The 19,105-nt window shown below is 38.2% G+C and overlaps 1 protein-coding gene across 1 annotated transcript in view; it reads left to right on the top strand.

The window, feature by feature from the left end:
- The window catches only part of LOC137026231 (citron Rho-interacting kinase), a 50,351-nt gene that overhangs the window by 31,173 nt on the left and 73 nt on the right, over positions 1-19,105 (top strand). The window contains exons 15-36 of the mRNA XM_067393497.1: positions 1,517-1,710; positions 2,852-2,987; positions 3,063-3,167; positions 3,310-3,450; positions 4,889-4,996; positions 5,320-5,518; positions 7,947-8,114; positions 10,161-10,298; positions 11,227-11,401; positions 11,489-11,577; positions 12,203-12,307; positions 12,609-12,778; positions 12,987-13,067; positions 13,174-13,309; positions 13,861-14,000; positions 14,140-14,232; positions 14,376-14,484; positions 14,770-14,898; positions 15,831-15,911; positions 16,414-16,492; positions 16,575-16,748; positions 18,542-18,860. Of these exons, the coding sequence (XP_067249598.1) occupies positions 1,517-1,710; positions 2,852-2,987; positions 3,063-3,167; positions 3,310-3,450; positions 4,889-4,996; positions 5,320-5,518; positions 7,947-8,114; positions 10,161-10,298; positions 11,227-11,401; positions 11,489-11,577; positions 12,203-12,307; positions 12,609-12,778; positions 12,987-13,067; positions 13,174-13,309; positions 13,861-14,000; positions 14,140-14,232; positions 14,376-14,484; positions 14,770-14,898; positions 15,831-15,911; positions 16,414-16,492; positions 16,575-16,748; positions 18,542-18,860 (3,069 nt within the window). The remainder of the gene's footprint in view (positions 1-1,516; positions 1,711-2,851; positions 2,988-3,062; positions 3,168-3,309; positions 3,451-4,888; positions 4,997-5,319; positions 5,519-7,946; positions 8,115-10,160; positions 10,299-11,226; positions 11,402-11,488; positions 11,578-12,202; positions 12,308-12,608; positions 12,779-12,986; positions 13,068-13,173; positions 13,310-13,860; positions 14,001-14,139; positions 14,233-14,375; positions 14,485-14,769; positions 14,899-15,830; positions 15,912-16,413; positions 16,493-16,574; positions 16,749-18,541; positions 18,861-19,105) is intronic.

Below are 19,105 nucleotides of genomic sequence, written 5' to 3'. Positions count from 1 at the left end.
TATAAAAATAATCGAAACTTCTATAATGAAAATTCAATTAATTTAAATAATACAAAAAATGTTATACTCTTCTACTAATAGACATTTTATCTGCTAGACACTATGTTTACATCTGCACCAATAATGTAACCTATAACCGACGTAATCACAGTAAGATGTTTACATGACATGAGCAAAACTCTCCACTTCAATTTAAAAGCAATTTTTATTATCCTGATTATTCACTAAGAAGTGAGGTTATTTTTACCACCATTCTTCACCAGACTGTCCTCCAAAAAACTTTTTCAAGCACATTACGACCTATATTTACGTTTTAAAGTCATGCGCGCTCTAGCGGGCGTAAAAATAATGACAGTGTCGTGTTACGTCTGTCGTCATGACATGACTTATGACTGTCATTACCAATCAAAATGCATGTTCATTTAAAAGCAATGTGTGAACTTTTTACACCATTTCTCCTGTTTCCATTTAGCAAAACTAATATTTTTATTAACTATTATACCCACTCCCATCCCTAAACCTAACCTTAGTGATTTATAGTGCATACACACTTTATGAGCACATGCGTTCCCTGGGATCGAACCCTCGATCGCATGATCACATGATTGCCTATTGTTATTGCAATGCTTTGCCAATTGAGCTACGCGAAACCTGAAATATGACGCAGATAAAAGTGGACAACGCATTAAAATGAAAGTGTCTTGTTGTCGAAAGGGGTGCAATTTTAGTAAACGCTCCTATGGGTCGTATTTCAGGGTGACAAACGCGACAAAAGTGACAAACGACCTATATGGTTGTACATACATACATCTACTCACATACAGTATGTGTCTTATTGGCTACTTATTTTAATCCACTTACTGTACGTCAAATGCAAAACACATTTCTATGGATGTATTGGATATTATTCGGCGCATTGATGAACACAGTAATGCTGCTGTGAACTACAAATTCATGATAGAAAAAATCATCCACTAATTATGAGCAACTGCAAAAGCCATGGAAAATTAAATGACTGCTATTTGAGTGACATTATAAGTGTCTTAGAAACCTGGAAATATCTGGTAACTTTAAAATCGTAATTTCCAGGCTTGGAAAAAAGACTTTGAAATGAATAAAATCTTAAAAATCATGGAAAATTAAATGATTACTGTCTGAGTAATAGTTTGATAGTATAGAAATGATGAATGTGTGTGTGTGTGTGTGTATGTGTGTGTGTGTGGTTCCCACAAGGATAAAAAATGTTTGACCTTGTGGGGACATTTTTTGGGTCCCAATGAGGAAAATAGCTTATAAATCATATTAAATTATGTTTTTCTGAGAATGTAAAAATGCTTACAAACGTTTTCTGTGAGGGTTGTGTTTAAGGTTAGGGGATAAAATATACAATTTGTACAGTATAAAAATCATTGTGTCTGTGGAAAGTTCCCATAAAACATGGAAACCCAATGTGCGTGCATGTGTGTGTGTGTGTGTGTGTGTGTGTGTGTGTGTGTGTGTGTGTGTGTGTGTGTAGAACATTGAGACGCTGAAGACGACATGTACAATGCTGGAGGAGCAGGTGCTGGAGTTGGAGACACTAAATGATGAGCTGCTGGAGAAGGAGAGACAGTGGGAGAACTGGAGATCTGCCCTGGACGAGGAGAAGAATCAGGCCGAGCGCAGAACCAGAGACATACAGAGACAACTGGACAACGAGAAGCAGAACAGGTATGGAAACACACACGTTTACACTGGGAGAACTGGACATTAACTGGACAATGTCAGAGCCGTGGCCTAGCAGTTAATGCATGGCACGTGCTACACCATGGTGCTCATGCAGCCGACACAAGTTTTAAGTCTGGCTAGAAAGCGCAAAATTAAAAAAAGAGTAGATCTCTGTTCTCTTTAGTCTAGAAAAAATTAAATGATTTGATTTGAATTAGTATAAAACTAATATAAAATATATAAAAATATATACTTATATCTTTTTTATTACATATATAAATATTTACTATATATTATTTAATAAATTATTATATAAAATCAGTTATTTTTACTGAACAGTTAAGTTGTTATTTATAAAAACTGCATACAAAGATATATTAAATTTTATACATAATTTTATATGAATATTAAATTGTGAATAATGTTAACAGATAGTTATAATTAATGCCATAACTTAACTAAACTTTTCTTTTGTATGATACCTTCATTTTTAGTTCTGCATTTATTAATGCAAAAATCAATCAATCAATAAATGCATATATTTAATGCAAATATTTAAATTTTTTCACTGTATGTTTTTAGGATACATAAAATGCTAGCTGTTGGTATTGGTAACACTTTACAATTAGGTTTCATTAGTTAACTACTTTAGATAAGCATTTATTAAACATTTACAAATACATTATTAAAATCAAAAGTTGCATTTGTTAGCATTAGTTAATGCACTGTGAACTAACATGAACAATGAATGACAGTATTTGTATTAACTAGCATTAACAAAGATGAATAAATACTTTAACAAAAGTAGTTAGTTAATACTATTGTTAACAAATGAGACCTTATTGTAAAGTGTTGAATTGCAGGTTGTTATTAAACACAATAAATCCTTTGAGATGTAATTGTTGGTTCAGAAAATGACAGAATTCTGCTGTGACATATTTATATAACTATTGGGCAGTGTACACAATCTAGTTAGTGTGTTAAAAGTGTATTTTCTAAGTGTCCACAGGGCCAGAAGTGCCCATCGTTATATAAGAGTTACATAATGAACGTTAAGTATAGAAATAGAAACACTGAAGTAAGAGACGTACAGTACTGCTCGAACACTTTACTTTTTGATAACTCCTTCTCCCTCGTTCTCCAGACTCCGTGCAGAGCAGCGCAATTCTGAGTCTCGTCAGGCAGTTGAACTGGCAGTGAAAGAACATAAAGCTGAAATCTTGGTACTGCAACAGGCCCTGAAAGACCAGAAACTCAAGGCTGAAGGTCTTTCTGACACTGTAAGTGTGTGTCACTGTGGATAAAAGCATCTGCTAAATGACTACATACATGCATACTTACTCTGTGTTCATCAGCTGAGCGATCTGGAGAAAAAACACGCCATGCTGGAGATGAATGCGCGCAGCCTGCAGCAGAAGCTGGAGACAGAACGAGAGCTCAAACAGAGGCTCATGGACGAGGTGCTTCAGTTTACTAGCACTCAAAACACGCATAAATGAAGATGAAATATTGATTTGAGCTGAAATGATCAAGTATTGAGAGCTGTGCAATTGTGCATCCTTAGCATAACCAGTGTGTGTCATTTGTAACTTTTTTTCTCAGCAAGCAAAACTGCAGCAGCAGCTGGACATGCAGAAGAGCCACATCTTCAGACTGACACAAGGACTTCAGGACGCGCTGGACCAGACCGACCTTCTGAAGACCGAGCGAACAGACCTGGAGTACCAGCTGGAAAACATACAGGTGCACACATACATGTAATGTTAAAAATAAAGGCTCTTTATTGGCATCCATGGTTCCATGAAGAACCTTTAATACTCATGGAAAATTTCCATTCCACAAAAGGTCATTTACACTGCGTTCCAAATTATTATGCAAGTGACATTATCAGTAAGATTTCAGTAGAATAAACATCTAGATTTGAGTTTTTCTAAGAAAATGTTTGTTTGTTTATTTATCCATGTCTTTTTAGATCACTGGTATCAATCTCAGACTAAATAATTTGCCAGGTCAATGGAAACCCTACTTAGAGGTTGTGCCACATTATTAAGCAAGTCACAGTTCTCATGCAATATGGGGAGGAAGAAAGATCTTTCTGAAGATGAAAAGCATGAAATGGTGCAATGTTGTGCAAAAGGCATGAAAACAACTAATATTTTGTGAAAACTGAATGGAGATTATTGAATTATCGTAAGATTTGTGAGTGATTTAGAGCACAGCAGAACTCGGTCAGATAAAGGCTTATTAATGAAAGTTCATGTCAAAAAATTAATTGTATTAAAACGGCTTTACATTTAAGCATTACATTTAGATCATGGCATGAAAGGTTGCAGTGATAAACAGCCGATCATAGACATGTTGTTGAACGCATGAAAGCAGTGATCTCATCGTTGCAACTCAATTTCTGCACACTAACGAATGCTTTCATTATAACTAACAGTGCAAACTCTATGTAACTAAGAGATTCGTTGAATAAAACGGGAGTTTTGGTGCAAGTCCACAACTCAGTTACTGATAAACTTGCACTGTTTGATTGACAGCTCAAGCACATGCTGTTTGATTGACAGCTCTAACGATTGTAAAGGGAGCATTCTTTGATCGCCAGTGGGCGGGGCTAACGTTGCAGTGATGAAGTAGGCGTTGACCCCTTCATGACCCTTTTAAGTACTTGTGTGTGTGTGTGTGTCAGCCATTTCTGAGAAATAAATACTTCGGATCACGGATTATTGACCCTGGGAAAATGTGGGGTCACATGGCCAAACCAGTTGAGAACCACTGCTTTAGATTATTAAAATGTACTTCACACTAAAACTGTTTAGTGAAAGGTGGCTCTTCTATGGCATCACTGCCAAAACCACCTTATGGAACTTTTATTTTTTAAAGTGTGAAACTGATCTAAACTGTGACAAAATGTATAATAATAGTAGTAATTTAATTATTATAATTAATTGTATTATTATTAATAAAATGTATTGTTATAATATTTTTATTATACAATTCATTTTTTATTTACAATTACTTTTATTTTATAGTTAGGAAACTTTTATACAAAAATAGATTAAATAATGCAAAATTATATACCTTATTTTACAGTTATGTATGCCGAATAGGCAGAATGCTAGTGTTCCTTTCCAAACATACCCAAAGGTGTGTTCTAAGAGCAGTGTGGCTCCCCCTGCAGGCGGCGTACTCTCACGAGAAGGTCAAGATGGAGGGGACCATCACCCAGCAAACCAAGCTCATAGACTTCCTGCAGGCCAAGGTAGAGCACCCCTCTAAGAAGAAAAAGGTCAGAGTCATCCGCTGTAAATTCACTTCATTAACTAATCTGACTAACTGCTTGCTGAGCTGCGCATTAGGTGTCCCTGGAGCTACATATGCAAATAACCGCATACTAACTGTGCAACGCGTCAGCCAATCAGAAATCTCATATATATAATATATATATATCCATATATCCAGCCGCCCTAAATATGTGAGTTGTAGAAAGGGACACCTAATTTGACTGGATATATAGGGATCGAATAGCAGGATAGAGTCCTAGCGTATTGAACTCCTGTAGCTGGGCACATGAGCCTGGGCGATTCACTTCGTCTCATGTTTTGGGTGCAGGGGCTTTTTGGTGGCCGCCGTCGAGAGGATCTGCTAGCTGCGCTGGCAGCTCAGGGGCAGACGCAGGTGCCCGCTGTGCCCGCCGTGACCCCTGTTCCCCTGCAGTACAGCGACCTGAAGTCCGCGCTGGAGAAAGAACGTGCCCGCTGCTCAGAGCTTGAAGAAGCACTGCAGAAAACACGCCTGGAGCTCAGAGAGGGTGTGACGCCATTCCAAACATTTACTCATCTTCCCTCTTGTTAAATTTGGAAACTGCTTGCTTGTTTTCATTTTGCCAATAATGAAAAAATCATACAAATCTCCTTTTGTGTACCTCAGAAGAAAGAAAGTCATATAGGTTTGAAATGATTTAAAATTACATATTTTACACATATTGCTTATAGAGTTCAAAAGTCTTTGCTTAAATTATGATAAGAGAGAGAATAATAAAACAGACTATAATTATAACTACAATTATTGCAATATACAGGTGCTGGTCATATAATTAGAATATCGTGAAAAAGTTCATTTTTTTATTGTAAATTATTTTTAAAAATGGAACTTTCATTTATACTAGATTCCTTACATGTAAAGTAAAACATTTCAAAAGTTTATTTTTTTTAATTTGTTGATTTAGAGCATATAGCTAATGAAAGTCCAAAATCCAGTATCTCAAAATATTAGAATATTTACATTTGAGTTTCATTAAATGACCATCCCTACAGTATAAATTCTGGGTATCTCTTGTTCTTTGAAACCACACTAATGGGGAAGACTGCTGACTTGGCAATGGTCCAGGAGACAATCATTGACACCCTCCACAAAGAGAGTAAGTCACAGATGGTCATTACTCAATGTGGTGGCTGTTTACAGAGTGATGTATCAAAGCATATTAAATGCAAAGTTGACTAGAAGGAAGAAATTGGGTAGGCAAAGGTGCACAAGCAACAGGGATGACCACAAGCTTGAGAATACTGTCAAGTAAAGCCAATTCAGACACTTGGGAGAGCTTCACAATGAGTCAAATGAAGCCGGAGTCAGCGCATCAAGAGTTACCACACTCAGACATCTTCAGGAAAAGGACTACCAAGCCACTTCTGAAACAGAAACAACATCAGAAGCATCTTATCTGGGCTAAGGAAAAAAAATAACTGGACAGTGAACAGTGGTCGAAAGTCCTCTTTTCAGATAAAAGTAAATTTTGCATTTCATGTTGAAATCATGGTCCCAGAGTCTGAAGGAAGACTGGAGAGGCACAGAATCCAAGCTGCTTGAAGTCTAGTGGGAAGTTTCTGAAGTTAGTAATGATTTGTGGGGCCGTGACGTCTGCTGGTGTTGGTCCACTGTGTTTTATCAAGTGCAAAGTCAATGCAGCCATCTTCCAGGAGATTTTGGAGCACTTTGTGCTTCCATCTGCTGACAAGCTTTATGGAGATGCTGATTTCCTTTTCCAGCAGGACTTTAGCACCTGCCCACAGTGCAAAAACCACTTCCAAGTGGTTTGTTGACCATGATATTACTGTGTTTTATTGGCCAGCCAACATGCCTGATCCATGAATGTATGGGATATTTTCAAGAGAAAGATGAGAAACAGTAGATCCAACAATATACAGATGATCTGAAGGCTCAATAGTGCCTCAGCAGTGCCACAGGCTGATCATTTCCATGCCACACTTCAACAATGCCGTAATTTGTGCTAGGAGCAAGTCATTTGCTGTAATATGTGCTGCCGACCAAGTATTGAGTGCACAAATTAACATACTTTAAAGAACTTGAACTTTTCTGTTTTGAAAATCCATTTTTTGATTGATCTTAGGAAATATTCTAATATTTTGAGATACTGGATTTTGGACTTTCATGAGCTGTACGCTCTAATCATCAAAATTAAAAAAAAAAAAAAAAAAAACTTTTGAAATGTTTTACTTTACATGTAGGGAATCTAGAATATATGAAAGTTTCATTTTTAAAAATAATTTACAATAAAAAAATGAACTTTTTCACGATATTCTAATTATATGACCAGCACCTGTACTCTACTGTTCAAAAGAACTGGGTATAGTAATATTTTTAATTATATTGTTATTATTAATATTAATGCTTTTATTCAGCAAGGATGCATTAAATTTATCGAAAGTGACAGTAAAGACATTTATAAAATATATTACAAAAGATTTCTATTTCAAATAAATTGAAAAGTCTGTTCATTAAACAGTCCTGAAAAAAAGTGTCACAATTTCCACAAAAATAAGAAGCAGCTGTTTTCAACATTGATAATAATAAAAAAAATCCTTATTGATCAGCATATTAGAATGATCTCTGAAGGATCATGTGACACTGAAGGCTGGAGTAATGATGCTGAAAATTTTAAAATATATTCAAATTGAAAACAGCTATTTTAAATTTTAATAATATTTTACAATATTACTGTTTACTGAATTTTTGATCAAATAAATGCAGCCTTGGTGAGCAGAAGAGACATAATCAAAAACATTTATCTTACCAACCCCAAACTTTTGAACAGTAGAGTAATATAAAGAATTATTGAAATTCTGTTAGTGAAACAGTAAGCAAACTTGCCACAGACTGTGTGCAATGTTCTCAAATATCATCTGGCATGGTCATCTCACTGCATTCTCTTCCCTCATCAGTTCAGTTTAATAAAGCTCTGGAGCACAGCAGTACTCCAGCCACCCCCGGTTTGGCTCGCCAGCAGCTCATGATGTCCACCAAATCCAACAAGTCCCCTGAGCACCAGCCCAGCAGCGGCCTGATGTCGTCCAGCTCTGCCCGCAGGAAGGACGCTGCCAATCCTGAAGGTTAGAACGGAGACAGGGAACTTTTGCAGCCTTTTTAACATTCAAAACATAAACAAAACAACAATTGTGTTCTCTTGGTCCTTCTTGCCATTTCATCCCATGCTAAGAAAACTGGGAAATTAAAGTGCCCCTATTATGTTATTTTAAAGATTCCTAATTTTGTTTTAAAGGTCTCCTACAATAGGTTTACATGCATCCGAGGTCAAAAACACTTTAATTTTCTCATAATGTACATTGCAGCATCAGCTCTTTTCTCACAGCGTCTGAAACGGTTTGATAAAGGGATTCAGTCTCTCTCTGCTCTGATTGGTCAGATGCCCCAGTCTGTTTTAATTGGTCGACCGCTCACATGTCTGAAAACAATCGTCTATCAGCATATCTGAATTTCAGCTCCGGAGGCATCCTCACTCCTTGGCACACAGTGATACGAACAGTAACAATGACGGCGGTTTTATCGTATCAATTCTGGGAAATTTCTTTGGGAGTGCATTCAAAGTGGATTTGCTTTGGCAGCAGAAAACAGAGTCTTCTTAACATGAACAACTCGAACCAAACTTTTCCAGTCTCAGCTATAACTAGTGTTTGAGGGCGGGGCAAAGTAAACATTGTTCACGGGCAGCCAATGAAGACCGTAGACTGGCATTATGCAAATTTGTTACAAACCTATGTAGGTTGGTGCAGGAATTACAGATGACTCGTTTCAGGCATTTTAGAATCGGTTCTTTTTTTTGGGAGACAATAACTTTATTTGTACATTTACAAACAGCTATATTACACACTACATGAAAGGTGATATCCCAAAAAGCATATTAGGTGCACTTTAAATCAGAAGCTTGTAGGGAAATGCTGATTTGATGCTTATCACTGTTTCAATATAAGATGAGGAGACTGTCTCTTCTGAAGGACTCCAGAATCCAGACCGTACGTATTTGCAGCAAATGTTTTCGCTCATGTCTGTCCACACTCACTGTCCTCTTTGTTGTCGTTCCACAGAAATAAGGAGAGTCACTTCTGAAAGTAAGTTCTTTCTTAGGCGGCCCACTCTCAAGAAACCGTGCCATTTTTGTGCCTGAGATATAAGGATTTTTTATGAATTTCATTATTTATACCTTAATTTCAAAAGGTTAGTGTTCAGCTTTCAAGATAAGGCTGATATAAGTAAAAACATCATGAAGTACGGATAGTAAATTTTGTTTGAGCCACGTGGTCAGAAAGAATTTGATGTCATTTCCTCAATGTCAGAAAGATCAAATTATTATTTTGTCATCAAATCATTAAATGGGGAAATGTCTCAGCATAAAGGAGTTTAAACGAAAGTGAGGGACAGACAAACTGCATTTTTAAAAAAACATAATTTTGTGTGTGTTTATATATGTATATATATAATGCAGTCATGTAAGGACATCCAAGTTGGCTGATATATAAAACATTTGTTTATTTTCAAATACACTAAACATAGTTAAATGTATTAAATAATGTTACTGTGTTCAGTCATTGGGACACAAATGGCACCGTTTCCTGAGAATGAACCAGGCGTCTCTCCATTATCTATTCTTTCTTGATATGATCTTTTTATACCTGCAGAGATAAGCTCTCTGGCCAAATCCAAACATGTCATTTTAGCGCTTCAGTTGAAGTCTTATGGGCGTCCTACACTCAATATTTTGAATAAACACGTGTTGTATTAGGTCATCATGGTTTGATGGCTGCAGACTTCCACTCAGGACATCATGGACTGATTCTGGATATCCGAAGCTCCTGCACACAGATCCATCAGGACACTGAGCTTATCTCGTATATACGCTCGTATTTATGGCCATACTCCTGCTGTATGCCATGCGGAATGCGAGAACTCCGAAATCCTTGCATGCTCGTACCCAAGCTACTAATGACAGCTTGGACAGTACAGTGTTCTCAGAGCTGGTTTCACCCTCTGGTGGAGAAATGTTCTCAGGAGAGGACATTTTCAGCTTGCTTTGGGCTGTTTGCATAAGTTATATAGATGGGTATAAGACCGTTTTTAAGAGCGTCTGTTTGATCCTGTAGAGTACACCAGACGTGTGAAGGACAGGATCCATCACAACACTCCTCACCGCTTCACGCAGGGGCTCAACATGAGGGCGGCCCGCTGCACCGTGTGTCTGGACACAGTCCATTTTGGACGGCAGGCTGCGACCTGCATCGGTATGGATCACAACTAAAACCTTTCCAAATAAACATATACTATTACTTACTTTTTTGGTACTTGCTGATACAGATACCTATATTTTCATTGAATTTCATTGTCTAAAATGGTAACATCTAAATGAACCGTTTTTTTCCATGTCAAAAATGTTATTTAACATAACTGAATCAACCTAAATACATTCATTTATAACAACAATTTATATTTCTTAATCAGGTATAAAATGCTCTGTAAAGCAACAATTGCAGGTTACCACTTTTTGCAGTGCAAAAGAGTATGAATCATATTGGTTGGCTTTTAGTAAATAGATGTTTTGTATATGATACCACCTTTTCATCCTCAAGCACTGTTGTTTGACCCAATCAGGTTTAAATTAACATGGCATTGCTAGTGCCATTGCTAATGCAATATAAAATCTAGATTTATTATGCCAAGGTCATGGGTTCGGTCCCAGGGGATTGCACATACTCAGATACAAAATGTGTAGTATAATGCAATGCAAGTCGCTTTGGATAAAAGCGTCTGCCAAATGTATAAATGCAAATATAAATGTATATTTCCATTAAAAAAAAAAAGTACATTTATAACACGACTTTGTGATATATTTGCCTTGGCTTTAAATTAATGTGAGTGTAAATAAGAGTGATGGCAAATTTGACTCTCTTCTGACCAACAAAATCAATAATCAAAGTTATAGAAACGCTATAGTGGATTTCTTCTCTTGCTATTGGAGCAAATGGGAATGCAAAAATTATATTTGTTGTCACCACTATAGAAATTTACCCAGATTTGACGACTTCCATTTCTGAGAACCACTGAAATGTGAAAAGGGTCTATTGTTGTTTGTTAATAGATTGCTGAGCCCATCAGGTCAACCTGGGCTAAAGCTGAAGAGGCTGATCCTCTTTCTTCTTTCTCCTGCTTTAGAATGTCATGCTTTGTGCCATCCAAAATGCTCCCCGTACCTTCCAGCCACCTGCGGCGTGCCCACAGAGTACGCACTGCATCTGTCCGAGGCGTTGTGTCGGGAAAAAGGAAGCACCTCCGGCCTGAAAGACGTTGGTGGACACATGAGGCTGGAAGGATGGCTGAAGCAGCCCAGGTGAGCCATGTGCCATGCTGCAAACACTCAAAAGGGTGGAAAACGTGAAAACTAATTGTGCCTGGAATTGTGGTTGTTTTCCTGCAGAAATGGGAAGCGTGGTCAGGGCTGGGAGAGGAAGTACGTGTTGTTGGATGGATATAAAGTGATCACGTACGAGACAGAGCCAAGAGACGGTCTGTGAATGTTTTTGCTTTTCCCATTGTGCATCACTTCTTTTTGCACACTGCATATTATAACAGAACAACACTTCATCCCTGCTGGAAAATCTTGAATCACACCAGCTTTAAGCATCTTGACCAAGCTGGTCTAGCAAATCAAGCTGGTAGTCCATAATGATCAACCATCTAGACATCGAAAACCAGCTTAAAGCAATAAATTACCCAAAAATGAAAATTCTGTCATCATTTACTCACCCTTATGTTGTTCCAAACCTTGTATGAGTTTCTTTCTTCTGTTGAACACAAAAGAAGATATTTTGAAGAATGTTGGCAACCAGACAGTTGATGGAAACCATTGACTTCCATAGTTTTTTTTTTCCCTACTATGGAAGTCAATGGCTGAGAAGCTGACAAAAACCCTCTAAAACCATCAATCCAAACCAGCCTGACCATCAGAAAGCTGAATTTGATAAAAAACACTTTTTTTGTAGCTGGAAATGACTATAAATGACCAGCTAGGAACCACGTTAAACTAGTTACCACCTTGATCAAGTTAGTTTATCTATTTTCCAGCAGGGAATGGGTTAAACAGGTATGGAATGATGTGCCTTGATGTGAATGATATAATCTGTCCTCTCAGAGTCAGTGAAGCCGCTGGATGAGTTTGAGTTGTGTCTCTCTGATGGAGATGTGACTGTTCATTCTGCTGTTGGTGCCTCTGAGCTGCCCAACACTGCCAAGACAGGTAACTTTCTGTGGAATTACACATCATACTATTACACTGTAAAAAAAAAATTGTTGGGGCAAATTTGACAAGAAATACTATTTCAGTCTTTTTACTTAAAAAAATCATGTTTAATTCAATGTATTTCCATTTCTTTTTAATTATTTGTGAAACTGACTAGCAGTTTCTGAGTGAACATTGTTTGGGTGAATTCTACACCAATTGCTTGTACCTATTGCGACTTTTTTGGTCTGCTGGAGGTGGATTCAGAAAGTAGCCAATGTCTGGAAGTCCACTAACTTGCATACTGGTATGTGCTCAGATGTGCCATACGTGCTGAAGTTGGAGTCGTCTCCGCAGTCGACGTGCTGGCCCGGTCAGACTCTGTACCTCATGACTTCAGGATACTCTGAGAAACAGCGTTGGGTGGCCGTGCTGGAAGCCATCGTGGCCAGCAGTCGTGGAGCGAGAGAGAAAGCTGAAGCAGATGCTGTGAGTGAGAGGAACCAGAAACACCACTCATATTGACATTTAAAGTGTCTGTGTGACGATTCAGGGTGAGAAACCTAGGTCTGTCTCTGTACAGCTGGACGTAAAGGAACAAGTGTACAGTATATATTGAATGCACTACGAGTCGCATTGGATAAAAACTTTTTAAACATTTTCACATGCTCATTATGGTGTTTTTGGGTTTGTACAGAAATTGTTGGGTAACTCTTTACTCAAGCTAGAAGGAGACGACCGTCTGGATATCAACTGCACCCTCCCGCTGACTGATCAGGTATCCCCTAATTTCACTGTCAATCGGTTTGAATTGTCAATGTTTATTTCTTTTTTTCAGTCTACATTCTGATATAGTCATCGGGTTATCTTGTTTTGGTCATCAGATTGTGTTGGTGGGCTCTGAGGAGGGTCTGTATGCCCTGAACGTGATTAAAAACTCTCTCACTCACATCCCGGGTCTGGGATCCGTGTTTCAGATCCACATCATCAAGGAGCACGACAAGCTGCTGATGATCGTGGGTGAGCAGAGATCATGACCGTTACTACAGGTTTCAGAAATCAAAACTAAAGGATTTTGACTAAGCCCTTGCAAAACTAACAAAAGTACCATGGTATATCAATTTATTTTAGACATGATAATATCATGCATTTTTGTCCTATGTACTGAACCATGGTTAATAATACCATTTTATTCCTGAAGCTCAAACAGTAGAGTATGGTGCTTGCAACACCAAGGTCATGGGTTCGATTCCAAGGGAATGCATTAGCTAATAAAATGTATACCTAGAATGCAATTTAAGTTGTTTTAGATAAAAGTGTCTGGCAAATGCATTAAAAAAGTGCAAGGTTTATTCTTTTTTTAATGCATATTGTTTGGAAGACGCTTTTATCCAAAGCAACTTGAGCATTTTTATCAGTTCATGCATTCCCTGAAAAATCTCAGAATAAATTGCCACATTTAATATGCTAATCATTAGGTATATATCAAGGCATAAATGCCATGGTATTATTGCAGTTGTGTTTTGCGAGTAATGCATTTGAAATAAGTCAATTATGATGATGTGTTGTAGGGGATGAGCGGGCACTGTGTCTGGTGGAGATTAAGAAGGTGAAACAGTCTTTGTCCCAGTCTCACCTCCCCACACTGCCAGAGATTGTGCCATATATCTTTGAGACCGTCAAGGGCTGTCATCTGTTTGCCACAGGCAGGGTAAGGTTGTGTGTTTCACTGCATTGCAACTTCCACTCAGTGTATTTTTAGTGCACTGTGTTGCATCATACCCTTGTTGTGACGTGTAACCCAACAAATTTGTACCTTACACAGTATTTTGTGTGTACTCTTGCTTTAGATAGAAAATGGTCCATGCATTTGTGCAGCAATGCCAAATAAAGTCACAATTCTACGTTACAACGACAATCTGAACAAGTTCTGTATACGGAAGGCAAGTAACGAAGCAAAAGAACTCATGTCTTTGTCACATAAAATGTAGCAATTCCCTCGCAAACAGCTGTGTTTGATGTGCTTTGCTTTCTAACTCCTCCAGAGACGCTCACACCTCTAATGATCCGTCTCTTTATCTCTCAGGAGATTGAAACGCTTGAGCCGTGCAGCTGTATCCACTTCACCAGCTATAGCATCATCATTGGTACCAATAAATTCTACGAGATTGAGATGAAGCAGTGTGTTCTGGACGGTACGTATTTCAATGATGTCCCGTGAGCCCAGATAGATGAGGGTCAGTCCACAATCTACTGACATCTTATATCTCCTGTATCACCTGGCATGTAGATGTGATGGATCTGTTATTGAAAAGGATTCAGCTAGTCATTGCAGTCATTTTCTCCACATTTGCATATTCCAGTGCAGATATCTGGTTGGACCGGCTGGCGGGCCATTTGTGAGAACATGATCAGGCACTTATAATTTGTAATTGTGCATTATGTAAACAGCGTTTTGCATGATGGGCTGTTTTTGGCAGAGTTCCTGGACAAGAATGACGTGTCGCTGGCGTCGGCTGTGTTCACCGGATCCTCCCACAGTTTCCCCATATCCATCGTCCAGGTGTCCAGCACTCCGCAGAAGGAAGAATATCTGCTCTGCTTCCATGGTCAGACACCCATCACACCTTCTAAACTACAGCCAGCTCCTATTGCATTAGATTATTAAAGCAATAGTTGACAGAAAATCATTAATTACTCACCGTCATGTTGTTCCAAACATGTATGCTGATGGTTTTTCCTGTAATTTTTGTATGAACTATTCCTTTAAAAAACACATTGCATACAGAATGGTATATACCAATGGTCTATACAAGAATGTAGTATGCAGTATGTATACTATTGCTACTATTTCAATGAATACTCAATTTTCTATCAGTGCAATGCTTGACTTTCCATTGTCAATGTGATGAATGAAATGAAATCAGCCTATTTGTTTGATTTGCCAAAAGTTAAGACAAAAACAAACTCTGATTAAAATACAAAACAACTATTTATTTCAGTCATAACACCTTATTTATAACTGAAATAAATGTCACTTTGCATTTTTCTCTAATCGTATATTTATAATTGGATGCTGCCAGCTGATGAATTAAACATTACACGTGACGGCAGTACATCATGCTACATTATGAAACATTTTTTCAATTTTTAATGCTGCAAACTCTATACTACATCCATTTTTTAAAAATAGTGGGCAGCAGGGCTTGGCATTAACACTTTTGCTCACCAGCCACTGTGGCTAGTGATTTTCCAAAGATACTAGCCACTCAGCTTTTTCACTGGCCACAATTTTGACATTGATGTCAAATATGGCGATATGCTTTCTCACAGCTGAATAGATCATATATAAAATTCAACCTGCCAAAGTGGCTAGTACTGTAGGAGTGAAATCCACCCAGATTTGGTTGGTGGGTGTTAATGTCAAGCCATGGTGGGCACTGGGCAGTAAACAAAAGCTACCGCATTTACAGTCACAGTTCCTATATGAAAAATACAATCATTGATTTGACACCGTTTTCTATTTAATTTCTGATAACAGAAATCGGTGTGTTCGTGGATGCTTATGGTCGAAGAAGTCGCCCTGATGATCTCAAGTGGAGTCGACTTCCCCTGACATTCGGTAGCCAGTCTTCTTTTTATGACAAATCCAAATGAACAAGATGTAGTAATGATCATCTTCAGTATGGATGCACCGATCATGATTTTTTACTGTCGATTCTGTGTGTTTTTTTTTTTTTTAACAAGCAAATTGGCCCTTTCTAATACCAGTTGCCGATTTTTTTTTTTTTTCTTTATTTAAACAAATGTATTTGTTTATTTGCTATATAACAGTACAAACTGGCCTTACAAATATCTGTAGTCATTTGAAATTAGAGGCAACCACAGATTGACAAAGCACCGTTGTGCTTATAAACAGGCATTATACGGAGGTAAAAGGAAAATATAATGCCTTCGAATCTTTTCTGAAGACAGTTGGTTCCCTATAGAGATACATTCATATGTATATGCGCAAGTTTAAGATAGAGATTGGCCAAAAGAAAACGGATAACCAACTTATGTCCAGTCGATCGGTGCATCACTAATCTTCAGGATCACTAACTGAAGCATCTGTCTGTTCCCAGCTTTCAGAGAGCCATATCTGTTTGTGACCAACTTCAATTCACTGGATGTTATTGAGATTCAGGGACATGCAGCACTTGGGTAGGATGACAGCAACATGCATGCATGTAATACATTAAAAATAACACAAGGACTGGAGAATGACAATTTTCATTTAAAACAGGCCTCCCAGTTTCGCTCACCTGGACATTCCTAACCCACGTTACCTCGGTCCGGCCATATCGTCTGGTGCCATCTATCTGGCCTCATCCTACCAGAACAAACTGCGGGTCATTTGCTGTAAGGGTAGCCTGGTGAGGGAGTCTGGGGAACTGCAGAGGACCGGTTCGAGCAGGAGGTGCGGGTTATTTATGACAGCATATTAAACTCATTGTCCCGCTTTAAAAATTTGACTAAATGAGTTTGAAAATTAGATGTCGTAAATTTGCTGATTTAACCTGTTACTGCACATTGTGTATTAATGAATTAAGTTAACACGTTGCTTGTCAAGTGCAAATAGCTGACAGTTCACATTATTTGATGGAATAATTATAGATTATGATTATTATGAATACAGTAATCATGGATTAGAAATGGGTCTCATTCACTAAGCATACGTACGCAAAAATGTGTGCGTGAAATCTGCATACATGCGTTTTCACAAACAAATCATAAAATGTATTTTTAATTTACAAAATGTAGGAACTGAAACCACTCGTATGCAAAAATCATACTTTTGGTGGTCTTATAAACATGTTAATATGAAATTTTAAATAGATATAGATCTTAAATATATTTCATGTCATATGTATGTGTGCATGTATATGTGGGTTATAGCTCTGCTGGTTACCTCTGCATAAAGACGCAGATATGTATATGTACAGCTGTCTAATCTGTAATGTCTGTATTAAAGGTGTTTATTGAGTTTGAACTTGTTTTGAGGATGGCACACTTGGCATTGCTCGAGGATCTTGCAGCGTGAGCTCTCAGGCGCAGTGAACATGTCTGCTCAGAGTGACGAAAGAAAAAGGCGTGCGGAAAGCCCATATATGGACATGGTTTGGACGTGTTTTATGCAAGTTACTTACCTTGGGCACGCAGTCGCTGTTTTCGAATACTCATCAACGTTTGAACGAGGTTAACAAATTCATTGTGAATTAGGTAGAAAGTTTTCGTGAGAAGTTTTCGTGTGTGTGTAAATGCGAATAATGTGCAGAATTATTAGTGAATGAGACCCAATGTTTTTCCATTTGGTTCATTCTGAGCAGAAAACACAGAGCTGGAAACGTAAAAAATACAATGACAAATAATGTTGTAACCTAAACATACTATTTGAGTATTTATGTACTTTTGGCAAAATTACAAGAAAACATTTTGGTAGATCTAAAGTGCATAATCTGACACTATCACCACAGTCTGGACAGTGTTATTTTCATTTTAATGTTATAGTTTAATAATATTTACTTTTCTTTTTATATTTTTAATTTTCTTTTTAAGTTTAGTCATTTTGATATGTGCTTTTGTTTTTCATTTATTAGGTTTTTTTTTTTTCAGTTTTACTTTTAGTAATTTTTATTACTTGCCAGGGCATCATTTCTAGGTTTTTCATCTAATATTTGTATTTAATTTTACTTCCGTCTTATTTCGTTTAACAATATCAATTTTTAATATTTTTAGGTAACAATAACAACACAGGTACTGGACAGGTGAACTCCTTCCTGCTGTAAAAGCACACAAGCAATGAAAGGATTCAGCCAATAGGAAGTGTTGTAATTCTGTTAAAGAAAAATTAAAAATGATGGGAACAAAACAATAATAATGTTATTAGCTGGTTACCAGCATTTAAAAGTAACACGTTGACTCTGAAACGGTTGCAACAATTTTCTCTCTTTCATTTCATTCCATTCCTAATCCCTAATTCAAAAATTGGTGTCTGTTATCATATTATATATGCTCATATAGGCTGCTCCTTTCATTGTTTAAAAGCAATAAAATATATGAGCTTATGCATTACAGTGATCTTACCACGGTTCAGTGGCTTCTCGCCGAGAACCTGCGGTAAAATCACATGACACGTCGAGTTGCTTACTGCTTGGATACTTTACGTGCACATGCATTTACCCAAATCAGTCATCAATCTGACCTCCACAGCAGCCCAAACAAGCGTGGGCCACCCACGTACAACGAGCACATCTCCAAGCGCCTGGCCTCGGGTCCCGGGGCCCAGGAGGGGCCGCTGCACCGCGAGCCCAGCACCCCTCACCGCTACCGCGAGGGCCGCACGGAGTTCCGGAGGGACAAATCTCCGGCCCGGCCTCTGGAGCGCGAGAAATCCCCCGGTCGCGCTGTGCTAGACAGCCGCAGGGAGAGGTCGCCCGGGCGCTTCGAGAGCAGCGGCAGCGAGAGAGACCGGGAGCGCTCGCGCCTTCACTCTAGCTCTGTACGCACCCAGCTGACGCCCGTCAACAAGGTACGCATGAGACACTGCCACGTAAACTGTGTATCCTTCTAGGGATACAAACATCAGGTTTGGCGATGTTCATGCATGCACAAATACATGAACATCCGCTGCTTAGTTAAATTCCTTCTAGTTATGGCCTCAAACAAGATGCACAGTTAATGCCCAGCCATTAAAAAAAGTCTCTGGGAAAAGAAATCAGCATCCTTTGCAGCAGTAATGATGTTTCTGAGCTGATCTGCGTCAGACAGGGCAGG

The sequence above is a fragment of the Chanodichthys erythropterus genome, chromosome 9 (assembly GCF_024489055.1).
Source record: "Chanodichthys erythropterus isolate Z2021 chromosome 9, ASM2448905v1, whole genome shotgun sequence".
NCBI classification, from domain to species: Eukaryota; Metazoa; Chordata; class Actinopteri; order Cypriniformes; family Xenocyprididae; genus Chanodichthys; species Chanodichthys erythropterus.
This window is presented reverse-complemented; position numbering and strand designations above follow the sequence as displayed.